The sequence below is a fragment of the Enhydra lutris genome, unplaced genomic scaffold, assembly GCF_002288905.1.
Source record: "Enhydra lutris kenyoni isolate GAN:26980312 unplaced genomic scaffold, ASM228890v2 scaffoldscaffold47, whole genome shotgun sequence".
Classification (NCBI taxonomy): Eukaryota; Metazoa; Chordata; class Mammalia; order Carnivora; family Mustelidae; genus Enhydra; species Enhydra lutris.
Window position 1 is genome coordinate 10,612,622 of NW_019154131.1, and position 19,114 is coordinate 10,631,735.

The 19,114-nt window shown below is 39.4% G+C and overlaps 1 protein-coding gene across 1 annotated transcript in view; it reads right to left on the reverse strand.

Moving 5' to 3' along the window:
• LOC111156596 (tetratricopeptide repeat domain 39B) overlaps nucleotides 1-19,114 on the reverse strand; it is a 126,384-nt gene that overhangs the window by 51,619 nt on the left and 55,651 nt on the right. Inside the window, exon 3 of the mRNA XM_022517584.1 lies at nucleotides 2,719-2,814. Coding sequence (XP_022373292.1) covers nucleotides 2,719-2,814 — 96 coding nt within the window. The remainder of the gene's footprint in view (nucleotides 1-2,718; nucleotides 2,815-19,114) is intronic.

Below are 19,114 nucleotides of genomic sequence, written 5' to 3' on the forward strand. Positions count from 1 at the left end.
GAAAATGGATCGTATGGCATTTCAACATTTCCTTTTTTGAGGAACTTCCGTGCTGTTTTCCACAGTGGCTGTGCCAGTTTACATGCCCACCAAGAATGCACGAGGGTTCCCTTTTCTCCAATTCCTGGGCAACATTTGTTATGTCTTGTCTTTTTTTTTTTTTTTTTTGTAATTTTAGGCATTCTGACAGATATAATTGATATCTCACTGTGGTTTTGATTTGCATTTCTCCAATAGTTAGTGATGTTGAGCATCTTTCCATGTTTCTGTTAGCCATCTGTATGTCTTTTGGGAAAAATATCTATTCAGGTCCTCCACCCATTTTTCAATAGATTCGGTTTTTTAGTGTTGAATTGCAACTCTGTAAATTGTAACTGAGAGCAATGGAAAATAATTGTCTATTAACATGTCCATAGACATGTAAATTCTATCCTGACTAGTAGAGGTTCAATTACCTCTTCTCCTTCAGCATACAAAAAGCTAGTTTTGCTGACTTTGGACATTAATTTCAATATTCTTTTACTCCATATAAATTTGTGCTGTTTCAATTTCTCCTTTGAAACTGTTATAACATCTGCCTCGTTCCCTCACTGATTAACGAGTTAAGTAAAATCTTTAACGTGTTTATTTCTACATCTGTATAATCATTATGATTTTACCCTTTATTAAAAGTTATCTGTTATTTGATAGAAATTTTGCTCTTTAAAATTAAGGCCCTTAGAGTGCCTGGGTGGCTCAATCAGTTAAGTGTCCAACTTGATTTCGGCTTGGGTCGTGATCTTGGATTTGTGAGATCGAGCCCTGTGTCAGGCACGGAGCCTGCTTAAAATTCTCTCTCTCTCTCTCCCCCTGCCTGTGCCCTTCCCCTCAACCAAGATAGACAGACAAATAAACAAATAATAAATAATAAAATCAGAGCCTTCTCCAAAATGTTTTGTGTAACTTTTTTTTTTTAAGTAGGTTCCCGGCCCAGCATGGAGCCCAACACAGGGTATGAATTCAGGACCCTGAGATCAACAACAGAGCTGAGATCAAGAGTCGGATGCTTAACTGACAAAGCCACCCAGGCACCCCTGTGTAACAACTTCTAATAGGAAAATATTTCAGTAAGTAAATGAACAGTATGATAATTTAAAAGAACTTAAAATCACATTTTCATGCCACCAACCTCTTCAAATCCCTTCCTTCAAGCATGAAAACAAAATCCCACTTCAGTTACTCTTCTACCAGAAATGGGTTCTGATGCTTTTGCCCAACTGCAGGCTACCGTTAAGTGCTCTGAGCACATTCAAGGTAGGCAAGGCGAAGCTGTGATGTTCAGTAGGTTAGAAACACTGAATGCATTTTCAACTTATGATGGGCTCATTTGCGATGTAAGCCCACCGCAAATCAAGGAAGATCTAGAAAGGTTGATGCAGTAGTTACTTAGGAAATGATCAGACGAGTTAGAGGTTAACCCTGAGGGAGAGACTCATATTTCTACAGAAAGCTCAGATTTCCACAAGCAGAGACGTATGGAATGAAATCGTAATGTGAAAAATAAATGACTTTAAGATCCTTAGGAGTTAGTTCCAGCTTCATCTCCACTCATCAGTCTTCAAATCATCCACCCCTTCGTTGTACTGTGAGAGCTGAGCCCTAAGGCAAACTGCCAAAGCCACGAGTATTAGGAACACACTCACAAGTAGCTGAAATTTCAAATGCAAAATCTCAAATGCTAAAGATCTGGTGTATAACTTAAAGTTTAATAAGCCTGTAAGGATAGATAAAAAGCCCTTTCTCATAGTATAAAACATAACTTTCACAGAGTCACCTTTAATATCTGATAAAGAAACATACATGTTCGAAAAGAAAGAACTCATTATATTAATTCTAGAATGGGCAAGAAAGGAATATTACTTAGCAACTGTGATATTACAAAGATATTAATGGAAAGGAAAAATGTAATGATACATTAACTTTGAAAAAGCAGGTACAAAAAAAAGGAGGAGGGGCAGGGTAAAAAATAATAACAAAATTTTTAAAAAGCAGGTTACTAAATAGTATATAGAACATGATGCCAAGTAATTAGAAAAAAAAAGCACTCTATATATAAAGAGAAAAAAAAAGGATACACATACACACACACAAAGTTACAGTGATGGTAATATACATTTTTCTCTTTCCTTTGTAGTTTTCTATATTTCCTGAATTTTCTACAATCAACATTTCTTAAAATGCTCTTTAAGCCAAGGATACAAGAAGAATGTAAGTAGAGAAATAATCATACTGCAACATTCAGTGAAAACGCTATGGCTGCATCCATATCAGACAGTAGCATATGCCCAGGAAAAGACGAGAATACAGTTTAAGGGGTCATATTTATGGTAGATGTTTCTCCTTCCTTCCATTTTCTCCAATGCTTGGCAATGTGGTTATAATATTTTATAAAGGAAATTGATGATTAAAAAAATTTTAAGATACAAAAGGCTCAAAAGGGAATGTGTGTCCCAAATGTTGAATTTAGCTTGGTTTCTTTTTAGGTAACAGTGCCATCCATTCACGAGTCCTTTAGCAACTCTGCCTCTCCTTCCCTAATTTATAAAATAGGGAATACACCTGCTTATTTTGCCAGTCAGTAAAATACAAAGCCCTATTGTAACATCAACACTGCAATTCACCAAAGCGTTGTACTGCTCTCCCCTGTTGTCCCGAAAACACCTGCACCCTCTTCCTGACCTGCTCACATTAGATGATCCGAGCCGTCCAGAGGCCAGTTTTGTATCAAGTGATGCAAAGGGACTGCTGCTTGTTGCCATATCTGTGCGAGAAAACCTATTAATAAAAAAGCAAAACAAAACAAAACAGAATGAGGTTTTTATTTCTTTGTCCTACAGGAAAAGTCCCCATAAATTCAAGTGTACAACATAAGACCTTCAGTTATTTAATACATCTCACCTCTATGTCTAATCAATTTTAAAAATCCAGTAACAAAAATCTATGTACTGTTACATGGTGAACATTTCTGAAATATAGCAGCAATAAAATAAACTTATTTTGTTTATTCTAGCACACAAAAAAGAAAAAAAATCACCCCCACAGCTCTCCACCCAAAGACAACACTGTATCCTGTATATAAATATCCTCCCAGATCTTTTCCCAAGTAAATCTATACATGTATTTTTATAGTTTATTGAAATGGAATACTATTGTAAGGATGGAAGAAGTTTTCCTTGACCCTCTTAGAGTCCCTGGCTGGGCCTGGCAATAAAACAGAGAAAGAGAGATTAACAGGAGAAAAGCATATATATTTTACTTGACTCATCCTGAACATGGGAGCCTTCACAAGAGAATGAAGACCCCAAAGAAGAAAGCAGCTTTCACATTTGTGAAGAATTGGCGAGACAAAGGTTGGGGCTCAGAATAGTATATGATGAAGAAGTAACTAAGAAGACAACGGTTACTTTAAAAAGGTTTCCAGAGTCACTAAGCTGATACAAATGTCTTTCTCCAGTAAAAGGAGAATTTATTTCCTGCGTTTAGGCAGGAAAAGGGGAGCTTTTCCAGTGTTTACTGCTTCTTGATTGCCTTCAGCTCAAAATGATTTTTAGGTCAAATCATGGGGTGACAGTTTCTAGTTTCCTTCATCATATGTTTAACTTATCCTGAATCTTTTCTTCTGGACAGAATTGCTTTATAATAGTTACTGTAACATAATTTGTTATTTGTCCCTTATTTGGGGGGATGTAAGTTGCTCCCAATGTTTTGTAATTACAAACACTATTGTAATAAGCTCTTTAGTCACTAGCCTGATTATTTCCCGAGTATAAATTCTTGAGTTAAAGGACATATATTTTGTAAGGTATATTCTTTTAATAAATGGCTCCATTTCCCATTACATACACACCACAGAGTGCTAAGGAAACAAAAGAGGAGGTGGGGACTGATCTGGTTTACAGACTTGGGCCATTTTATTGCCCCAGAGCTCCCTCCACAGACACATGGAGGCAGGTCCAAGCAAGAGAAGGAAACCCAGTTTAAGAGTAAGCCCCGCCCCGTGTTGTAACAGAAGCCCCAACCTCCCCCTTCCATTCACCTTAACTATACACAAGCCATACAGAGAAAAGGGTTATTGACTTTCCCTAGGGAAACTTTTTTTTTTTTAAATTTTAAGTGTGTAATGCCCTCAATTAAGTGGAGTTTGATTCTAGCCCACCTTTCAGATTTCCCAATACCCTGTAATATTTTAGATTCAACATTCAATCTATCTTGAATATATCAAGTTCCCTTAAATTTTATACATCAGGTTAAGGGAAAATCAAGGTTCTTCTCACAAAGGTGGTTGGGAGAAAAGAAAACACCAACCATACATAGAAAGAAATGTAGGTTAAGACAGGTTGTTTTCCATCACAATGCCATTTTTACCAGAATAGGGGAAGCACCCAGCACTTACACAAACTAGACTCGAGGACACTGACGGTTACCTCTGCTTAGAAGCAAAGAGAAAGACATTCACAAAGCCGTCATCTACCTATCTGGACCATTCTTGCCCATCTGTTCTATTACAGATTCATTTATAAGGGCTAGAAAAACATGGTCGCCGAAATTACTGTAGAAATGATCCCATTTCTCATTTGCCTTCAGCTTCAATTACAAAATTCTCCCCAATATTGAAATTTTTATTTAATCAAAACTAATCACTTTCCTTTAACATTTCTGACTTTGAGGACATAATACTTAGAAAAACCTTCCCTCCACAAAGATTATATAGCATAATTTTACCAGTGCTGTCATTTTTTAATATTCAATTTGTTGATCTATTTATAATTTAAATATATGGTACAAGAAAGTGCTGTGTATTTTTTCTTAATCTTTTGCCATTTTCCCCAGGATGATTTCTTATTATTTTTTAAAAGATTTTTATTTATTTATTTGACAGAGAGAGATCACAAATAAGCAGAGGAGCAGGCAGAGAAAGCGGGGGAAGCGGCTCCCTGTTGAGCAGAAAGCCCTATGGCGATGGCGGGGCTCGATCCCAAGACCCTGAGATCATGACCTGAGCCGAAGGCAGAGACTTAACCCACTGAACCACCCAGGCACTCCCCAAGATAATTTTTTAAAGACCATGTATTTTCCCCAGTGATGTGACATATCATCTATATAAAATACTAAAATTTATTAAGTTCCACTAAGATCAAGTCCGCTATGCCAGGTAAATGTTGCATGTTTCAAAGCTACAATTACACTATCCTTACCAGACAATAACAGATTTGAATTCAACAAAACTTAATAATTATTAATAAAATAATGTTAGATTTTATTCACATTTTCAGAGGTATAAAAGTTCTAGTCCTTTATGCCTTCTAGTCCTTTATGCCTTTGTATACATGTACACGAAGTCCCTGAAATTCTATAGTATTTTAAAATTTATATTAATATCACAGTCAGTACATCAGGCTACATATGGATTTTTTTATTCAACCGTATTTTTTTGATATAGACCTAATTCACTCACTTAGACTACTATATAGTATTTCATCAACTACCTATTTTCTTCTTTTTTATGATAAATGTTTCAAATACAGAGAGAAAATGACAGGCATATACCTGGAATCCATTTTTGTATAGTGTGAGAGTTAAATTTAATTGTTTCCCACATGAATAGGCAATTATCCCCGCGCCAGTGAATAAGTCATCTTTCAGCTACTCCTTGGCTTAGAAGAAACACAAAGAAAAAAGAGCATGTCCTCTCAACGTCATCTTGGAGCATTAACGGACCCACCAAGCAATATTTCATTCTGTAAGGAATATCAGTTTCTTTGATTTACTATTTACTACCAATTAAGGTTCATATTATGTAAAATAATACATAAACTTACAGATTTTTTTGGTCTAGTATTTGTGCAAATACTGTCTTACAGGAGATTAAAAAGTTTCTCCTATAAAAATCTTATTCCAACATTCATCAGTTGCCCAAATGCTCCTGGAACCAGTTTTACCATCTTGCTGATTTCCTCGATCAGTAAGTCTTTGACGTTGTTAAAAGGAAAAACCACAAGCCCAAAATGGTGTCTCTTTGTCTCTTAGAGTTCCAAACTGGAGTTTAATAACTAATCTAATTCTAGTTTCAACTTCCCCCAGAAAAATAGTCTTAACCAATCAGTCAGGAATTTTCCCCATCTGGGGTCAATGAGTCCTCCATGAGTCTGCCACAGGGGCGCTCTCCATTCCCCAGAGGAAGATGAGGTAACCTGCAAGGTAAGACCTGCTACTTTCCCTCCTATAGGAAAGCGACCCTGCCTGGAATAATCCTTTCCTTTTGCTAACAACTTTCCGGCCCTGCCCTTCTTCCTATAAAATCCTGCCGTTTTGTACAACTCCTCAGACCGCCCCTGTACTTGCTAGATGGGATGCTGCCCAATTAATGAATTGTTAAGTAAAGCCAGTTAGATCTTCAAATTTACTAGGCTGAACTTTGTTTTTTAACACTACCTCTACAATACTATATTTTCTCTTCTATACACATATTTATTCAGGTCTTTTTTCCTTCAATGTTTCTAATACATGGAACACTGCACTGAGGTTCATATGTCCTCTAGCTAAATGCTCCTTAGACTGCTTCGGTCTTAGAATCTGTACCACCAAAGTAAGCACAATTATTAAAAATTTAACTGAACAGAATGACTTGACTGTTCTACTCCTAAGCATAACCTAGATGTTATATCCATAAGTTAAAAGAAATGTATTTTTGGATAGTGGAAAATACTGTTATTGGGTTGATAAAAGATAAGAAAAATAATACATCATATCTCAATGTTTTCAATTCTGTTGGAAAATTTGTCCTTCTTTTGCCCTGATTTTATGCCTTTTTTAAAAAAGTTTTTAAACAGCTTTATTGAGATATAATTCACAGACCATACAATTCACCCATGTAAAGTACACAGTTAAGGGCTTTTAGTACATTCTTAGAGGTGCTGAGCTTTCACCACAATCTAAGATTTTATTTATTCATGAGAGAGAGAGTTGGGGAAGGGTCACGGAGGAGGGAGAGGGAGAGACTCTCAAGCAGACTCCCCGCTGAGTGCAGAGACTCCATCCAACAACCTTGAGATCATGAGCGATAACCAAGAATCAGATGCCTAACTGACTAAGTCACGGTGGTGTCCCTATCATCACAATCTAATTTTACAACATTTTGTCACCCAAAAGAAACCTTGCATCCATCCATTAGCACTCACGCTGCATTTCTCCCCTCCACCTCTAGTCTTAGGCAACCACGAATGTGCTTTCAGTATCCACAGGTTTTTTTCTAGTCTGGACATTTCATATTAATGGACTGATAGAATATGCAGTCTTCCGTGACTTGCTTTTTCACTTAGCATAAAGTCTTCAAGGTACATGTTGATGATGTATCAGTACTTCATTCCTTTCTATTGCCATTCCAGTGTATGGATAGAACACATTTTGTTTATCATTTTATCAGTTGATGGATATATGTGTTATTTCCACTTTGGGGGTAATTTTTTAAAAGATTTATTTACTTATTTTAGAGAGAGAGGGAGAGAGAGCACTTGTGCTCAAGAGTGGGGGGAAGGGGCAGTGGGAGAAAGAAAGAATATCAAGCAGACTCCTGTCAAGCACAGAGCCAGATGTGGGGCTTGATCCCATGACCAGAGATCATAACCTGAGCCAAAATCAAAAGTTGGACATACAACCAACTAAGCCACCTAAGGTGTCCCCCACTTTTTAGCTATTTTGAATAATGCTGCTATTAATATTCATGTACAAGTTCTTGTATAGAAATGTAATTCATTTTTCTTGGCTATATACCTAGGAAGATAATTGCTGAGTCATATGGTAAGTTTATACTTGACATTTCAAAAAACTGCCAGAGTGTTTTTCCAAGTGGCTATGTGATTTTACATTCTTACCAGCAATGTAGGAGTGTTCCAACTTCTCCGTACCTTAGCCAATGCTTATTATTATTCATCTTAGTGGGTGTGATGGTATCTCATTGTGGTTTTGACTTGCATTTGTCTAATGACTAGTGATTGAGCATTTGTTTAGGTACTTAATGGCTATTTGCATATCTTCTTTGGAGAAATGTCTATCCAGGTTCTTTGGCCATTTTTTAAATGGGCTATTTGTCTTTTTACTATTGAGATTCATATTGCTCTAATTTTTAATCAGTAGGTAAAACTATTTCAAATGAAAAGCTTACAGCTATTTTTAATACTTTTTCCTCTCATTCAAATCATAATTAGTAGAATCAATTCAAATTTAATTTCCCCAATAAATCCAACAGAATGTGCTACGGTCCTGAACAATGAAATTAAAGCTAACCCATTTTTTTTTAAGATTTTATTTATTTATTTGAGAGAGAGTACATGCGTACATGAGTGAGGGAGGGACAGAGGGAAAGGGAGAAACAGATCCTGTGCTGAGCAGAAAGCCTGACATGGGGCTTGATCCTAGGACTCTGGGATTATGACCTGAGCCAAAGGTAGACACTTAACTGACTGAGCCACCCAGGCGCCCAAAGCTAGCCCCACTTTTTTTTTTTAAGATTTTATTTATTTATTTAAGAGAGAGAGAGAGAGAGAGAGCACAGAAGGAGAGTGAGAGGGAGAAGTAGACTCCCCCATGGAGCAGGGATCCCCATGCAGGGCTTGATCCCGGGACCCTGAGATTGTGACCTGAGCTAAAGGCAGACACTTAACCAAAGAGCCACCCAGGTGCCCTGCTAGCCCTTTTCAAAAAGAAGAAAAAATGAAATGAAATTTCAAAAATTAATAAAAAGACACTTAGTATCCTTTAAGCTTTTTCATCAAAGTTAAAATCTCTCTTTTGGGGAGAAAAGGAATGAAAGTAAACAGACCAACTGGTACATTCTGGGAGGCACCATTTATATACAATCTACAGTCTGGATGGGTGTCCACTGGAGTTATAAACACAAGACTCGTGGACACCACCACCAGGTTCCCGGGAAATCCACTGCTTATAAATTTCGACCACATGATCAGCTTGCGTTTCACTAAAGAAAACTCACAAGAACAAATTCTGCCCAATGGCTGATTTCTTCAAATAGCCATTCTCACAGCCTATAATCAAGGAAGAGGGGAGATGTGGCTGCTGCAGCTGACTGAGCAAGAACAGCCCAAAAATCAACAGGTATCCCCAAATGCACTGCCAACCTCAACCCCAGCCTCTCACTGGTGCTACAGAATCAAAGCAAAGGAATGCCACCATTTTCTCTCCACTCAAGTCCTGTTCTGTTATAGGGAGGATCTACACGCTAAAAAAAAAACCAAAAGACAAGCACCAACAAAGGATATAATTATTCCATTAAGTCAGATACTAATGAATTTATAAACTAATTAACCTGCCCCTAAATAGTCCATGCTTAGGCTTAGACAATCAAAACTGCAAACTGTCTTTCATATTATCTGTGGAGCTTGGGAGATTTTTATATTCTTTGTGCTTTTTGATTTTTTTTTCCAAAGTTTCAAAAATGATCATGCAGTATTTTTAATAATTGGGAAAAAAACTATATATTTTGAGCAATTTAAATTCAAATTCATGAAGGGAACATTTGAATATTAATTTAAGGAAACACCCTCTGTTCACCCCCTCTACTGTCACACACAGCTTACAATAGTTCTCTGGAAAAAAATGCAAGAACAGTATATTATTTTTAGTCCTTTCCATGTAAGGAAGATAGAATACATCATTACCCAATGTGTCTCTAATGTTATTTTAGACCTTATTGAACTCTTCCAAATTTTCACTACTTTGAGAAAATCAGTACTTACATGTTGCAGTTTTTCTAATTTTATCTTTTCTGTTTCCTACACTGACAACACATTTCCATGCTATTTTAAGTTTCCAACTTAAAATACCTGTAATAATATACTCCTGAATTGCTTTCAAATGTGTTATTTTATATATACATTTATGATCTCAACCTGATTTTTAATGTATCTACCTATTTGCTGAAAATTGGTTTATTCCTTTATTGAAAGGAACTGGCTCTCCCAGGTGGAAATCAGTAGACACTCTAATGAGTTCTTGATACTAGCCCCATTCCCATCTTCAGCAGATCTGAAAAATGCAGTACACCATGCCCGTGAGCATGTCAACAAGCCATATGCTTATATGAAAGATGGAAAATGAAAGTCCTTCACAAAAGATGGAGTTACTGGAAAGGTACTTCCTTTTACCCTCCTTTTACATTTTTATTAGAAACTGGGTTAGAAGATATAAAACATGGTAACCAACTCTGCAAAAATAAAGCTGGAAAAGGTAGCGGGGAATGGATCACCATCTAAAAAAGTAATGCACTAAATGAAAGGGTTAAATTTAGTAAATTAAAGTTTAGTTTTCCCTCACAAATGTCTAGGAGCACCACACTGCAGGCACTATATCATGTGTCAGATACGTAAAGTCATACAGTTCATGATCTCAAAGATGATACTGGAGAATAAATTATAGATTTTAAATTACTTACAACTTTTTACCACCATGTTGCTAAGTCACATTTTTAAAAATATTTTATTTATTTGAGAGAAAGAGAGCATGATCTAGAGAGAGGGGCAGGGAAAGAGGGAGACACAGACTCCCCTCTGAGCAGGGAACCCAATGTTGGGCTCGATCCCAGGACCCTAGGATCATGACTGAGCCACAAGTCACATTTTTTTTAATCCTGCTTATAAGTTCCTAACTTTGGATCAAAAGTCCATCTAGAAGGGGCGCCTAGTGTCTCAGTCAGTTAAACGTCTGCCTTCAGCTCAGGTCAAGATCCTAGGGTCCTGGGATCGAGTCCTGCACTGGGCTTCCCTGCTCAGCGAGGAAGCCTGTTTCTCCCTCTCCCTCTGCCTGCTGTTCTTCCTGCTTGCTCTCGCTATCCTTGTCAAATAAATAAACAAAAATCTTACAAAAAAAAAAAAAAAGAAGAAGAAGAAGAAGAAGAAGAAGAAGAAAAGTCCAGCTAGGGGCACACGTATGGCTCAGTTGGTTGAGCATCGAACTTCTGATTTTGGCTCGGGTCATCATCTCAGGTCCTGGGATCAAGGCTGTGTAGGGGCTCTGTGCTCAGCAGGGAATCTGCTTAAGGATTCTCTCTCCTTCTCCCTCTGCCCCTCCCCTGCTACCCAGTGTGCCTGTGTTTTCTCTCTCTCTCTCTCTCTCTCTCTCTCTCTCTAATAATTAATTAAAAAAAAAAGTTCAACCAAAAGCTTGCATACATGTTAGCAAGCTGTCTGCCAACTGTCCCCAGGCAGACCTGCCATGCAAGTGGAGAGCCTGACTTCCTGAATAAACAGCACAGGAGCACATGGAAGTCAGCAGTACGCCCATCTGCTCCCAACAACACACCTGTCAACACACCTCCCAAGAACACACTGTTCCAAGAGCACCAACAACTGGAAATGCAACTAGGAGCCAAGAGCCAGGGACAGAAAGGCCTCAAAGCCAGTTCAATAGAAGGAAGAGTTCAAGAGAGTGGAGAACTTAACTCAGGAAAAAGGAGAGTTGGAAGAAAGCAGAGAAAAGGAAAGAACAAACATTCCCTCCCTTGCTCACTTGAGGAAGATCTCAATGCCCCCTCCCAGACTACTTTCTCTGGACTGGATCTTATTCCCAAATGACTCAGAAAGACATAAAATGATGTGCTTACAGAGAAAGAACAATAAAACAAATGTGGCAAAGTATTAAAAATGGACTAGGGATATACAAATACTCTTATTCTCATACTCTTGTGCTCAGATTGAAAGTATTGCAAAATAAGGTGTTTTTAAAAAGACAACTTGGATGACCCTGGAGCAAAGGGCAAATGAGAGTGGCCATGGACTTCAGGCCCCCATGGACCAGCCAAAGCCAGTGCGGAATGCCGAGTCCTTGGGGTCATGAGCATACCAACAGATCCAGCCATCACAGGTGCTTTGGTGGCAGAGACAGTGACAACACAGGTTAATCAAAAACAAGTGGGTGGGGCTGTCAATCAGAGAGCAATTCCCAGGGCAAGGCTCTATCTCCATGGACCTTCTTCCCACAACCAGGTACTTTTGGGAAAGAGGACCAGGGGGAGCCTTTGAGAAAGAAGATAATAGGCCTGATGCAGAGTTTAAATTTTTACCTGACTGGGCACTTACCTCTCCCATTCCCCCCAAGAAAATCTGAGTCACTCTAAAAGAGACTACTTGAAATGTGAACAGATGATGGGATCTTTTATTGACAACTTAACGTTTTCTTCTGCCTTCATGGGGGATGTGCGTTCCAGAGCAAAGTGAGAACAGTTGCAAAAGAACAGAAGTTCATTTTCATGTAAACTAGAAAGCATGTCTCAGACCTTCCTCACTAAGAAAATGGACCCCAGGACTTATTGTTTTTTTCAGGAAAAAAAAAAGAAACTGCCCAAACAGATGCTGTTTCTCTTGCCGGCACACAGAGCAAATCAGACAGAGCTGGAAACTAAAACCAGAGACTATATCTTTTCAATTCTTTCCTGAAGCAAAGCAAGCTGTACTCCTTCACAGTATTTCAAACAAACGACAGAACGTCAGATTGGCAAGAGATACATAGGCAGCTCCTATTTCGTTTTGCTAGTTTTTTAATTAAAAAAAAAAAAAAATCCCTTCCCTATTGGAGGGTTTTCTTATTTCTAACAGAAAGCTGTTACCTAGTCTACCAATCACCCTTTCTCACTGTCCTACCTGCGGTGTGATGTTGCCGAAAACGTGCTGGGATGCAAGGCTGAGCCCGGATCCCTGTCCCGTGTGCCGCTCACTTGCAAACGGCGACACACAAGACAGTTCGCCCATGGCTAGGGATCTCAGGGTCCTCGTGTGCAAAAAGAGAGGACGGTTACAAATCATAGAAAGCAGAGAGGTGGTGGCCAGGGGCTGGGGAAGAGCAGGCGGTGGGGAGTTCTTGTCTAATGAGTATGGAGTTCTGCTTTCCCCGATGAAAGAGTTCTGGAGACAGACGGCGGTGACGGTGGCACAACAGTGGGAATGTGCTGGATGCCACTGAACTGGACACTGAGAAGTGGTGAAGACGGAAGAGTTTATGTTAGGTGTATCTTACCACAATAAAAAGAAACTGGGAGGGAAAACAAGCAAACAAACAAACAAAAAACCATACATGGAGACAAAGAGCCAGAGGAGGGTTAACAACACCTGCCCCGTGGACCTTACACAGAAGTTATAAGGAGGAAACGCACTCCATTTTGTAAAATCACTTCTTAGGCTGAATACCACATAAATGCGGAGCTGATGTTGTTAGAAGAGTTAAGTGATTAGGGCTAAGAACTTCCCATTAGCCAGACCACGGCATTCCTACGGGGCGTTCCTGCTATTGGGGAGCTGGGTGGCTGAGGCTCCTTGGGCAGCACTTGGCCAGTTTCAGTTTGTCCCTCAAAGGAGAAATGCAGGTATTTTCAAGATGCAGAGTAAACATGAGATTTCTGTGGGGGGCGGGATGGGGGGACGGGAGGGATGGAGGATATCATTTCTTCTCAAACGTTACAAACTACATATAACAAAGAGTAGCCAACAGAGAAATTTTTTAAAAGCAATGCTAGAAAAAACTTTTCCTTTCATTTGGCTTCCAGCCCATAAAGGAGAGAAAAAAAATAAAGGCTACTGAAGTCATTGCTTTTTTCAGGCTAGGTAATGTGTTTCTCCTCTGGGTTCCTTGGTCAGAATTTAAAACTCATCATAGTATGATTATTGCTTTACTTTCAGCTGTGGGAGGTAGAGGATGAGTTTTACAAGGACAGGAATTCTCTGTCTTAGCACAGTGATGCTCAATGAATTTTGGGGGGAACAAATGACATTTGTATTAATTCTATATTAGTGCCCTTGTGCCAAATACATTCTCAATACCTTACATTTTATATCATGTATGTAGATGGGAAATACCCATGTATGTATTATCACGGGAGTCCTCCATTTACAAACAAGTAAATTTCAGTAAATATTAGGTAAGACAAAAACAAACCAGAAGGGGAAGCATATACATACTCACGTAATTAAAGTTTGATTTTCTCTAGCTCTTTAGTGTGTGGCTGTTTTCATAGTGTGTGGTGTATAGTCAGCCTGTGATATCAAGCAAGCACACAAAATGGTTTTTATATAGAGGGATGCTACTGCTTAAAAAAGAAAAAAAGAAGAAGAAGAAACACCTAAACTAATATTAAGGAGGGGTGATGCCACATAAATGCTATATATTAGGACTTGGTTTGCTGGATCACAGGAAGGCTCAAATTCTGCCCCACCCAGTGCCCAAGAAGATAATGACTATATAATCCCAAAGCACAAGAGAAATTTGAGTCTTGTTCCCATACTTCCCTGCTTTCTAAAACATGGTCCTCTATAAGGACTTGAAATAAGATATTCTATAACCCATTAATACAAAAACAATCATGAAAGAAATCCGTTCATACTACTTGAATGGTCACTAAACACTTTTCACACCTGTGGACTGATGAAATAGCAAAAGAAAAGTAAACCACGCATGAAATTCCTATCAAACCCATAACCACATAATCTGCCCATATATGCAGTCTGCCCTTTCTAAAATGAGCCGGGGGTGCCCTGGTTGGCTCAGTCAGTGGAGCGTGGGATTCTTGATCTCAGGGTTGTGAGTTCAAGCCCCACACTGAATGTAGAGATTAGTTTTTAAATGAGCCAAAGAAGTAAGTGTAAATGTGGTGTTAGAAGGTGAAAAGCATGGGGGCCAGGGTGGCTCAGCCGGCTGAGCATCGGACTCCTGATTTCAGCTCAGATCATGAAATCAAGCCCCGCAGGGGGGTTTCGTGCTCTCATGGAGTCTGCTTATCCCTCTCCCTCTGCTTCCTCCCTTCCCTACTCTTGCTCCCTCGCTCTCTTTTTCTAGTAAATAAGTAATTTCTTTCTTTTTTTTTTTAAGTGGAAAGCAAGTGCAAAATGTTAGGAATATCTCTGGGTATAAGGCACCAAAAAAAAAAAATCATTTTTCATGACACATGTATCCAGGAGTACACTATGTCTTTAATAAATGCATAAATAAATAAAATGAGGAGAGGGCTGTCTATACCCCAATCTATGGCTAAGGGACACAGTACAACAGCTTTTCAAGGGGCACCTCATCTTCCTCATCTATAAAATAGGAGGGAGCAGTCAGCATAGTTTGCATTGAAAATACAAAGACAGACTCACCATGGGTACTAGGACTGAAGCAGACATTTTAAAAAGATTCTAGTTCATTTCTTCCCCACTAAGATATGAAAATCTTAAGTGGATGACAGAGCAGAAAAAGCCTCAAAATCCCCTACTTCATGGCAGGCCTCAAGCTTTTTACTAATCAAATGAGAAGTCTGTCTCTGTGCTGGAAATCAAACATATTTTCTATACAAATAATGATTGATATTTATTTCTTTGTGTGTATCTACATATACACATACATAGGTACATATATACACACATATGTTAAATTCTCAGCCTATGCCATGAAGTCCATTAAGCCCTAAATTATCAATAACTTTTGGCAGAGTATTAGAACCAAAAGAAAGAATCATATAGGATTGAAGCACACTCTTTCCCACCCCTCAGGCCTGTCTCCACACTGTGTCCAGGTCATCCTGTCTAAACACAAGTCCATGCAATTCAGTGGTCTGTCACCACCCTTGCCACAGCTCCTTGGCAAGATGCCCTTGGCATCTGTCTTCCTCTGACCAGCCTATCCTCACTAGAACAGCAGGACTCCCAAGCTTCTTGATAAATCCTGAAGAGAACATGGTGAAGGGGATCAGAGTATGTCACCCTGAAATGTGTCACTCTGACATAAAGACTGTTTTGAGCTGAAGCAATTAGCTCTCACCCTCCCCATCCTGGCCAAAAAGCAGGGCATAAATTTCCTTTTGTAAAGGTGTTTCCCTTTCCCGCACCAGAAAGAGAATTACCCCAGGGATAATAAATCTTACCACCTGAGAGGACTCTTATCTACACAACAAACCTAACTCAACAATCCTTACTTACCACACATTTCCTAGTCATCTTCCTACAATTTAATGCTCATCCAGAAACCTAAAACCCCGTCCTTGCGTAGCCTCTTCTCCACACTTCATTGTACCTCGTCAAGATAGTACATAAGCGGGGCGTTTGGGTGGCTCCGTCAGTTAAGCAGGCAGCTCTTAATTTTGGCTCAGGTCATGATCTCAGGATTATGAGATCGAGCCCTGCGTCGGGCTCTGTGTGGGGTGTGGAGCCTGATTAAGATTCTCCCTCTGCCTCTTTAAAAAAAAAAAGTATATAAGCCCCAAATTCTAACCAGCTCCTTGAGGTACATTTTTTGGTGAACTCCCGTGTGTGTATGCAATTAAACTTTCTTTTTTTCCTTCTGCTCCTCTTTTGTCCATTTAATTTGCGGGGCCCAGGAAATACATTTAAGACAGTAGAGGAGAAAGTCTGGCCTCTCCTACAATGGTCTCTCCTATCTCAGGACTTTGTACTTAATAAACCCTCCTGCTATAAACTGATCAGTCATGTCCGGTGTCTGCCTCAGTTCAGACATGGCCTCTTACAGAAAGCCTTCTCAGGTCAGCCTCTGCCCAGATTCCTGCCCATCACCCCAGGCTGGGTTAGTCACCCTTCATCTTTGCTCCCACAGAGCCCTGACCTTCTCCACACCTCTGCATTTATCCCACTACATCCCAATGACAGTGTCCTTTTTTTTTTTTTTTCTTAAACTAACTCAGAGTTTCTTCTCTGTATCCTCCAATAAATTCTAAGTGCCTGAATGGCTATTAATAACCCAAGATATTTTCTCCTGTTTAAAAAAAAGGGGGAGGGCCTGGATGGCTCAGTAGTTAAGCGTCTGCCTTCAGCTCAGGTCATGATCCCAGGGTTCTGGGATCGAGCCCTGAATCCGGCTCCCTGCTCAGCGGGAAGCTTGATTCTCCTCTCTCATTCCCCCTGCTTGTGTTCCCTCTCTCGCTCTCTGTCAAATAAATAAATAAAATCTTTAAAAAAAAAAAAAAAAGTTAACTGTTCACTCCAAGCAACCAACAGGTGGCACAGGCAGACCTCTGAATCTGGGCTGTGAGGGAAGGCAGGTCAGGCTGCCAGGGACTCTTCCTCAAAATCAAGGCCAGACAAACACCTTTACAGGTTCAGGCTCTTGCTGTTATTTTTGCTTTGTTTTGTTTTACTTGGATGGTTGGTTTTGGTCTGTTCTTTGCTTTTCATTCTGCTTTTGGTTTCTTAGTATCTTCTAACACACTCCAATGAAATAAACAGCGGCTGCTAGGAAATCTGGTTTACTGGCCCCATTTTAACTTGTGTGACCTCTGTCCTCATTCCCTACCTGTCTATAAACCGAGGGAGTAGTAGAAGAAGTGTTCTTAAACTTAGTTGCCCACAGTCACCAGGGAAGCCTATAATAAATGCTGATCTCCCTCTAGAACTCAGGTCCTGGTGACCACCAGAAGGGGCAGAGACTGGAAATCAAGTCACATCAGGGATCAAGTTCTAATTCCTTCACTTACTTCCTATGTGACCCAGCAATTTCACCTCTCTGTACCTTGGGGTACCTGCTTGTTACAACAGAGATAGCTATGTCTTTTGTAGGGTTGAAGGCAAGTTAATGTGTGCAGAAACCAACTAGTGGCTGGCCCACTGCAGATGCTCAGTAAATGATAGGAAAGTCCTTGACCCCTCCTGTGTATTCTTTATGGCACCTTAGCATTTCTCCACTGTGGCCCTTAAGGAGTTTCCAGCCAGCAGGGTGTCTTTGCCATATTCTCCACCCCATCCCCAGTGCCCAGCATAGTTCCCACAACCATGCCCAACATCACAGCAGATACTCAATAAATACGTATGAGATGAATGAAACAGTAAGAAACTAAAATATACTAACATAACCGATTTCCCTTCCCCTCCCACCGCACTTACCTGTAAGCTCCCCCAAAGCAGGGACCATTTCTTATTTAGTGATATGAAACCAGCACTTAATACAATGCTTATCATATACTTGTTGAACTAATCAAATTATTTTCATAATCTTTTTCCAGCTCAAGTATACCAAGGCTCTGTTGCTTCAAAAGATCTGGGACAGAAGGAGTTGCAAGGATCTGTATGCCCTGTATATATGTCTGGCCACAAACCATCTAGACTTCTACAGTTGAAAAATTACCACAGTTGTAATGAAATAATGGAGTACTTTTTAAATGCTCCCCTCACCTGCTAAAAATATCTGCTCCATAAGGGCACATATAATATCTTGTTCCGTATCATAACCCCAGGGCCTGGCAAGACCTTTGCAACAAATATAAACGTCTATTTAATGAATGAATGAATAATACACCTATGTTCCTTATAAGTCTAGGTAAGGCAGAATTTCCTATTTTTAGGAATCCTCCCTAATTAAATTCGAAGTTGCTACATTTAGGTCAAAGAAAATGTTTAAAAATAAAAACAGCGTATGTTTGATCTCTGGGGGGGTAGTTTCTTTTTTAAAATCCTTGATTTCCTTCACACTGCAGGAAATCAACCAAAATACTGATACCCACAAAGCTCATATAGTATGCCCCCCTCAGTCAAATATATTCTATACCTAGAAGGTGAGTGTTAGCAGTTGCCATTTAAAAGTATTTTGACTACTGATCTCTGAACAAATCAACTTTTAGGAACTGCTTTAGCTAATGTGATTTTTAAGATAAAGGAATGAGATCAGTAACCCAATAATATGAATCATTGAAATCATAAGACTTTTCATTTAACAAGGACAAATCAAGAACATACGGGGGTTTTGACGGGAACCAAAACTTAACCTCTACCTTCACAAAATGTTCAAAATTGATTCCATAATATTTCAGCAAGGATACAGTTCTAGCCTCCGGTGAATTCCAAAGGGGTAAAGTAGGACACAGTGACTAAGGACAGATGTTAAGGCTAAAGAATCTACGTCATCAGAAAAAAATGGCACCAATTCAAATGCACAATTAGAAGACGGGTGGTCATGCAAAGGTCACTTTTTAGTAATTCCCACCCCCTGTCACCTGCTAGAGAGACACCGAGAGAAGCCAACGCAGGGGTTCACAGTGAGAGGTAAAGTCTAGGACTATCAACCCCCGCTATTCTGAGATCATGCCAAGTGT